General features: G+C 31.5%; 1 protein-coding gene across 2 annotated transcripts; it reads left to right on the top strand.

Moving 5' to 3' along the window:
• Nucleotides 1–445: 445 nt before the first annotated feature.
• Nucleotides 446–8,840, top strand: LOC135125360 (uncharacterized). 2 transcript variants are annotated; one of them, XM_064050884.1, is made up of 5 exons: nt 446–747; nt 807–951; nt 1,003–1,723; nt 8,109–8,382; nt 8,429–8,840. In XM_064050884.1, the coding sequence occupies exons 2-5, from the start codon at nt 866–868 to the stop codon at nt 8,677–8,679; spliced, it is 1,332 nt and encodes a 443-aa protein (XP_063906954.1). In that variant the 5' UTR covers nt 446–747; nt 807–865; the 3' UTR covers nt 8,680–8,840. The 2 variants fall into 2 exon arrangements, with proteins under 2 accessions (XP_063906954.1, XP_063906953.1); XM_064050883.1 differs by having other exon boundaries at nt 447–951.
• The last annotated feature ends 11 nt before the right edge of the window (nt 8,841–8,851 follow it).

The following is an 8,851-nucleotide window of genomic DNA, read 5'->3' as shown; positions in this document are numbered from 1 at the left end:
ACACGGTTTGTGAAAAAACCGCTGCATCGACACTGCACTCAAAGACACCAGCGGTCGGAATTTATTTACGGATGAGCAATTAATTCATCACAGAAAAAAAATTGTACCGTGTGATGGCGGCTTTCGCTTTGAAACGAAATTCCCTAAATCGTGGCAGGCGGTTTACACTAGGAAACGGTTTTTTGCGGCACGTGACCCCTGCCAGGTTCTTCCTTGTTGGCCGTGGTGGTTATTAACATAAGACGTGCAGCACGGTTCTTTCTGGGTAATCACAACCCACTCTTCAGCCCACGTACGTCAGGTTTATTTGTGTGGACTGTCACTTGGTGCGTACGGTAGTACAATGGAAGCAAACAACGAGAAAACACGAAATATATATGTGAGGTCACAAAAAACAAACTAAATAAAATAATAAACGACACAAAACGCTTAAAACGCGAAATTTTGTTTATCGAAGATAGGCAACCAATAATACACGCAGTGACACTTGAATCGCGATTCAAAAGTGGCGCCACTGCAGTTCCCACGCTTGCCACACCCACGAACATGGCAGCACCAGTTAACAAGTTGTTGTGGTTTATAGCAAAATTGCAATAATTTTCAAAAAGTGGCCCCTTCCGAGCCGTCCTTGCGCCCTCAGTGCACCCACGCAGCCCCCGGTGCCCCAAAATGTACTAAAACCGCCACCGCGCGCCCCCTCGAAATCAACCATTTTGAATGTTGGAGCCCCAAAACCACCCAACCAAGGTAATCCGACTTTTGCACCACGTTATCGACCAGTAATCACCCCCCAAACCAAAAACTAGACTAAGTGGCAGGCCCACCAACCCCCCAAAAAAAGTCAACATAACCTCAAAAGTCAAGCATGGAAGAGAACATTTTAGGCTGTGAAACCGTCGACGAGGCGTACAGTCTCCTCCAAAACGGAATCCTCGTCGAAACGAGCAAAGGGTATCATTTTCGTCGCACTTTCTCACGCAAACCTAACCTCACTTTTTCCAGACTTGTGTGTATGTCCCTCACCGACGCACTCTCCTCCGATTTAAACCTCTCCGAAGAAGACCTCAAAAACGTCGCCTCGGAGCTCATCTCCCAGCAGAACATCGCAGTGCCCAATAAAACTTTCAAGACCTCGGTTAATTTTGACAGTGATGGTTTTTCGAGCGAGTGCAGCGACGTGAGTTTCACGTCGGCCTCGAGCGTCTCGAGCTACATCACCCTGACCTCCACGACCCCTTCCACGAGCAAAGAGTCCAAGTTTATTACGATTTTGCCGACGAAGATTTCCAATGGGAAGCCCCCGGATCCGGTTAAAAGCGAGATCGTGGCGCCGGCGATCAGCGACGTGCACAAGCCCCCCAAGAGACGCGGGGGGTGGCCGAAGGGGCGGAAGCGCAAGCCTGAGCTGAAAAATCTGCCCCCGAAGGCGCCGGCCACCGGGTACAATCTGTACTTGAACGAGCAGCGCAAGCTGTTTAAGGATAGCAATTTGGTGTTTCATGAGATTACGAAGATCGTGGGGAATAAATGGTCGAATTTGAGTTTGGAGGAGAAGAGGCCGTATTTGGCGAAGGCGGAGGAGGATAAGAGGAGGTATAGGGAGGAGCTGAAGCAGTATAGGCAGTCGGATGCTTATAGGGCGTATTTGGCCAAAAAGAGGAGGGATAGGTTGCAGAATAATGTGTTGTCGGAGAGCGACATGGATGCCACTGATGAAATAGATGTAAGTAAGCGAGGTTTCATGACCCGTAGAGTATGAAAAAGTAAGTCCCCGTTTCCGTCTGTCTGTCGTCTGTCCGCATTAGGAATATCGTGTAGATGGTAAAACGATAAGCAAAATTTGGCCAATCATCCCCACCAAGAATAGGATGAATAAATTTTATAAGTAAGGTATTCCTATACTTGTGGTTTATGAATCCGCGTTGAGTTTTTATCCTAGACATCGAGGTTTTTGGAAAAAATCAAAATTTTACCAATTTTTCGTTTTCCCGATTTTTAGAATTCTCAATTTTTCGATATTTCAGTTTTGGGACTTGTCAGTTTTTAGTTTTCTAATTTTAAAATTTTTAGATTCCCTAAATTTTGGATTTTTTATTTTTCGATTTTTCAATGTTTCGTTTTTCGAATTTTTCCATTTTTCGATACTTCAATTTTTCGATTTTTATTTTTTTTTCCAGTGTTATCAGTTTGTCGCTTTTGGTTTATTTCGATTTCTCGATTTTTAAGTTTTTTGACTTCTCGACTTTTCAATTTCTCTATCTTTTGATATTTTGATTTCTCGATATTTCAATCTTTCAATTGTTCCATGTTTCGATTTTTAAGCTCTTCGGTTTTTCGATTTTTCAATGTTTTGATTTCCCAATTTTTCTGTTTCACTTTTGGGTTTTTTCAATGTCTGGATTTTTTTTAAATTTTCGATTTTAGGTTTTTTTACATTTTTCTCTGTTTTGGTTTCTCGACTTCTCGATTTTTCGATTTTCAGATTTTCCAATTCTTTAATTTTTCGATTTGATTTTTTTAATTTTCAATTTCCCGATTTTTTAAGTTTTCTCTTCAATTTTTGCACATTTTAATTATTTGATTTCTTAGATTTTTCGATTTCTCGACTTCTGATTTTTCGATTTATCGATTTTTCAATTTTTCGTTCTTTGAATTTTTCCATTTTTCGATTTTTAAATTTTTCGGTTTTCCAGTTTTATCAATTTTTCCATTTTCGGATTTTGGATTATTTTTCGACTTTTCAATTTCTCCATCTTTTGATATTTTTATTTCTCAATGTTTCAATTTCCCAATTGTTCCATGTTTCAATTTTTCGATCTAATTTTCTGAATTTTCGATTTCTCGATTTTTCTATTTTTGAATTGTTCCGTGTTTCGATTTTTAAGCTCTTCGGTTTTTCGATTTTTCAATTTTTCGATTTCCCACTTTTTCTGTTTCACTTTTGGGTTTTTTCAATTTCTGTTTTTTTTTTTTAAATCTTGGATTTTAGTTTTTTTTTTACATTTTTCGAAATTTCGATATTTTGATTTCCTATTTCTCGATGTTTCGATTTCTCGACTTCTGATTTTTTTGATTTTTCGATTGTATCGATTTTTCAATTTTTCGTTCTTTGAATTTTTTCATTTTTCGATTATTTAATTTTTCGGTTTTCCAGTTTTATCAATTTCGGATTTTGGATTATTTTGATGTCTCGATTTTTCAATTTTTCGACATTTCAATTTCTCCATCTTTTGATATTTTTATTTCTCAATGTTTCAATTTCCCAATTGTTCCATGTTTCGATTTTTAGGCTTTTCGATTTTCCGATTTTTTGATATTTCAATTTTTTAATATTTTGATTTTCCAATTTGTCCACGTTTCACTTTTGGCTTTTTTCAATTTCTCGTTTTTTTTTTTAATTTTAGATTTTTCCGTTTCCGTTTTTTTTTATTTTACATATTTCGAATTTTCAATATTTTCATTTCTTATTTCTCGATTTTTCGATTTTCAGTTCTTTAATTTTTCGTTTTGATTTGTCGACTTTTCGATTTCCCGATTTTTAATTTTTTTGATTTTTGACTTTTTCAATGTTGCAGTTTTGGGGTTTTTTAATTTTTCGATTTTAAATTTTTTTAATTTCGAATTTTTCCGTTGCCTTTTTTTACATTTTTCGAATTTTCGTTATTTCGATTTCCTATTTCTCGATGTTTCAGTTTCTCGACTTCTTGATTTTTCGATTTTCAGATTTTCAATTCTTTAATTTTTCGATCTAATTTTCTGAATTTTCGATTTCTCGATTTTTCTATTTTTGAATTGTTCCATGTTTCGATTTTTAAGCTTTGTTTTTTCGATTTTTCAATTTTTTGATTTCCCAATTTTTCTGTTTCACTTTTGGGTTTTTTCAATGTCTGGATTTTTTTAAATCTTGGATTTTAGGTTTTTTTACATTTTTCGAAATTTTGATATTTTAATTTCCTATTTCTCGATGTTTTGGTTTCTCGACTTCTCCATTTTTCGATTTTCAGATTTTCCAATTCTTTAATTTTTCGATTTGATTTTTTTAATTTTCGATTTCCCGATTTTTTAAGTTTTCTCTTGAATTTTTGCACATTTTAATTTTTTGATTTCTTAGATTTTTCGATTTCTCGATTTCTGATTTTTTGCGTGGAACTGAAAAGTATCTAAGATTGAAAATTTGAAAAATTGAATAATCGTTAAATTATAAAATACTGAATAAATAAAAGAACTGAAAAAATGAAAAATTGTCATATAAATTCGGAAAAATGAAAATTAAAGAATCGGGAAAATAAAAATTTAAAAATCGGGAAAATGAAAACTAAGAATCAAGAACTTGAAAAATTGTGGAAACGAAAAATTGAATAATCGAAAAATTAAAAATTGAAAAATTGCAGATAGAAAAACTGAAAATTTTGGAAATCGAGAAATTGAAAAAATTAAAGTTGGAAGAACGAAAAATTATAAAACTGAAACATTGAAAAATGGAAAAATCAAAAAACGAAAGAAAAAGAAAAAACGAAAAAAAAAACAATTTTTTTCGATTTTCCAACTCTTTGATGTTCAGTTTTTAATTTTTCAGTTTTTCGTTTCTGTTGTTTTGATTTTATATTTTTTTGCGAAAGTTTTCAATTTTTGGATTTGTCAGTTTTTCGATTTGCAATTTTTCGGTTTTAAATTTAAAATTTTTCAGTTTCTCGATTTTTCAATTTTTCGTTTCTTCAATTTTTGATTTGCAATTTTTCTAGTTTTCATTTTACATATTTAATAAATATAATTTTTAAATTGTTTGCATTTTTCAGTTATTGGATTTTAAAACTTTTTCATTTATTGGATTTTTCAATTTTTCGATTTTTAATTTTTCAATTTTTCGATCTCTGTGTTACAGTTTTTCGATTCTATAATTTTTCGGTTTTACAACATTTGGATTTTCCAATTTTTCGATTCATTAACTTTTTTGAATTTTGATGATTCCCGATTTTTAGTTTTTCATTTTTCGTTTCTTCGTTCTTCGATTTAGAATTTTTCGATTTTTCAACTTTTCGAATAAAAAAATGGAAAAATTGCAAAATTGTGAAAGTGAGAAATCAAAATTGAAAACTCAAAATCAAGAACTTGAAACATTGAAGAAACGAAAAATTCAAAAACCCAAAGGTTAAATAAAAATCGAAAAAGTGCAAAAATTACATTTTTAATTTTTTAATCATACATTTTTAACTTTAAAGAAATCAGAAAATCGTATAACGATTTATCGATTTTTCAATTTTTCGTTCTTTGAATTTTTCCATTTTTCGATTATTTAATTTTTCGGTTTTCCAGTTTTATCAATTTTTCCATTTTCGGATTTTGGATTATTTTGATTTCTCGATTTTTCAATTTTTCGACTTTTCAATTTCTCCATCTTTTGATTTTTTATTTCTCAATGTTTCAATTTCCCAGTTGTTCAATGTTTCGATTTTTAGGCTTTTCGGCTTTTCGATTTTTTGATGTTTAAATTTTTTAATATTTTGATTTCCCAATTTTTCTACGTTTCAGTTTTAGCTTTTTTCAATTTCTCGTTTGTTTTTTTTTAATTTTAGATTTTTCCGTTTCCCTTTTTTTTATTTTACGTATTTCGAATTTTCAATATTTTGATTTCTTATTTCTCGATTTTTAATTTTTTTGATTTTTGACTTTTTCAATGTTGCAGTTTTGGGGTTTTTTAATTTTTCGATTTTTAATTTTTCTTAATTTCGAATTTTTCGGTTGCCTTTTTTTACATTTTTCGAATTTTCGTTATTTTGATTTCCTATTTCTCGATGTTTCAGTTTCTCGACTTTTGATTTTTCGATTTTCAGATTTTCAATTCTTTAATTTTTCGATCTAATTTTTTGAATTTTCGATTTCTCGATTTTTCAAGTTTTGTCTTCTTCAATTTTTTTTACATTTTAATTTTTTGATTTCTTAAATTTTAGATTTTTCGATTTATCGACTTTTCATTTTTCTGATATTTCAGTTTCATCAATTTTTCAAATTTCAATTCTTCGATTTTTTGATATTTTGATTTCTCGATGTTTCTATTTTTCAATTGGTCTGTATCAATTTTTAAATTTCTCGGTTTTTCGATTTTCCAATTTTTAATGTTTAGATTTTTCATTTTTTGGATTTCCCAATTTTTTAATATTTCAGTGTTGGTATTTTTCAATATCTCGATTCAATTTTTCGATCCTGTAATTTTTTAAACTTTAGAACTTTGGATTTCCCCTTTTTTTATTTTTCAATTTATCAATTTTTCGTTTTTTAATATTCCATTTTTCCATTTCTCAACCTCGGTTTTCCAATGTTTAAAATTTTCGATTTCTCAACTTTTCAACACTTCAATTTTGGGAAATTTTTCATTTCTGGATTTTTTTCAATTTTTCGGTGTAATGATTTCTCAGCTTTTCGATTTCCCGGTTTTCCCATTTTTCAATTTTTCCATTTTTTTGGCCTTTCGATTTTAGAATTTTCGTTTTTTTCTAGATTTCGATTCATGAATTTTTCGATTTTTCTAAATCTCGATTTACAAATTTTTGATTTTTCGTATTTTCGATTTTTATATTTTCGAGTTTTCGATTTGTTTCCTTTCCGATTTCTCGATTTTCCAATTTTTCAATTCCCGATTTTTCGAATGTTCGATTTTTCACTTCTTCAGATTTTAGATTTTCCAATTTTTTGATGTTTCGATTTTTCAATTTTTTGATTTCCCAATTTTTTATGTTTTACTTGTGGGGTTTTTCAATTTGTCGATTTTTTAGTTTTTTAAATTTTACATTTTTCGATTTCTCGTTTTTTGATTTTGCATCTTTAGAATTTTCGATGTTTTGGTTCGTCGACTTCTCGATTTTTCGATTTTCAGATTTTCGATTCTTTAATTTTTCGTTCTGATTTTTTGATTTTTCGATTTTCTGATTTTTCAAGTTTTCTCTTCAATTTTTTTATATTTTAATTTTTTGATTTCTTAAATTTTAGATGTTTCGATTTCTCGTTTGTTTGATTTTTCGATTTTTCGACTACTTGACCTTTCAATTTCCCCATGTTTTGATATTTTGATTTCTCGATGTTTTAGTTTTCCAGTTGTTCAATGTTTCGATTTTTAGGCTTTTCAGATTTTCGATTTTCCAATTTTTTGTTTCGATTTTTCAATTTTTTGATTTCCCAATATTTCTACGTTTCACTTTTACGTTTTTTCAGTTTCTCGATCTTTTATTTTTTCTTAAATTTTAGATTTTTCGGTATCCCTTTTTTTTCATTTTACATTTTTGGAATTTTCGATATTTCGATTTTCTATTTCTCGTTGTTTTGGTTTCGCCACTTCTCGATTTTTCAATTTTCAGATTTTCAATTCTTTAATTTTTCGATTTGATTTTTTGATTTTTCGATTTCCCGAGTTTTCAAGTTTTCTCATCTTCAACTTTTTTATATTTTAATTTTTTGATTTATCGATTTTTCAATTTCATCAAATTTTCGATTTTGGGTTATTTCAATTTCTCGATTGTTCAGATTTTCGACTTTTGATATTTTTCAATTGTTCCATGTTTCAATTTTTCGAATTCTCGGTTTTTCGATTTTCCGATTTTTTGATGTTTCGACTTTTAATTGTTTTGTAATTTTTTAATTTTAAAACTTTCGATTTCTCGTTTTCTTTTATTTTTCAGTTTTTCGATTTTCAATTTTTTTTAATTTTGATTTCTTGATTTTTCAATTTTTCCATTTTTTTAATTTTCGATTTTTGGAATTTTTGATTTATCACTTCTTCTATTTTTCAGTTTTTAGACTTTTCAATTTTTTAACTTTTCGGTTTCCAACTTTTACATTGCTCAATTTTAGGCTTTTCAGTTTTTTTGCTTTTCAATTTTTCAATTTTCAATCTTTTGACTTTCCGCAAGATTTTAGTCTAATTTTTCGACTTTCAAACTCTCAATTATTCGATTTTCCGTTTTTCCATCTTTTGGTTTTTACTGTACAGGTAAAAACAAAAATCCCAATATTCAATTTTATAATTTTCCAAAAAAGCGATATTTATTACTTCACGGATGGGGGAAGTTCTACCCAAATAACCTTCCACTATTTTATCTAACTAATTTGACCCTAAGGAGGAAGATAACGAAGAACTTTATTGCCGCACGTGCGACCAGTGGTTCCACAACCTCCACAACAAGCGCGAGCACTTGCAGGGCCGCCAACACACCCAATCCGTAGCCGGTGACATGAAAAAAGAACTAGACCACTCGGCTTCCGACAGCGGGATTTTGAGCACCTCCTTGGACGAGTCCAGCCTGGACGCCATGCCCCACGTTGCCAACCCAAAGGACGAAAAAACCCCATCCGTCGCCGACTGCGTGGTCGGTTTGGTGAGCGCCGTCTCTAGTAAGTCTACCCCTTTCGATTTCAGTTGGTAATCGTGATTTTATAGAGCGCGAAAATGAAATCAAAAGTCTACAGAGACGTCTCCAGGACACGTCGATGACTCACAACGCCCTCTGCCAGCAGCTGAACGCACTAAGCAAGCGACACGCTAAGTTGAAGAGTGACTTAAGTCACTTGAAGGAGGAGGAGAGGAGTATGGAGGCCAAAGTGGCTCAGCTGTGGCAAGTGCCTAGTTGGTTTATTATCACGGATTTTAATACGGAGACGTCGACGGATTTTAACGAGGGGAGTGAGTGAGGGGGGGTTTGGGGGACTGAAGATATCAAAAGTCACTGTTCCATATATATATAGGATCTAAAATAGATTTGTTATAACCGATCCTAATTTGTTTAATGATGTTTATTAATATGTGAAATTTGTAACAATCAATACAATTAAATAAAAGGATTTTTCGAAAACGGAAGTGAGG

The sequence above is a fragment of the Zophobas morio genome, unplaced genomic scaffold, assembly GCF_036711695.1.
Source record: "Zophobas morio isolate AGI-343-1 ecotype UQ-CSIRO unplaced genomic scaffold, CSIRO_AGI_Zmor_V1 ptg000008l, whole genome shotgun sequence".
In the NCBI taxonomy this organism is placed as follows: Eukaryota; Metazoa; Arthropoda; class Insecta; order Coleoptera; family Tenebrionidae; genus Zophobas; species Zophobas morio.
The sequence above is the reverse complement of the archived record's forward strand: the minus strand, read 5'-3'. Positions and strand labels throughout refer to the sequence as shown.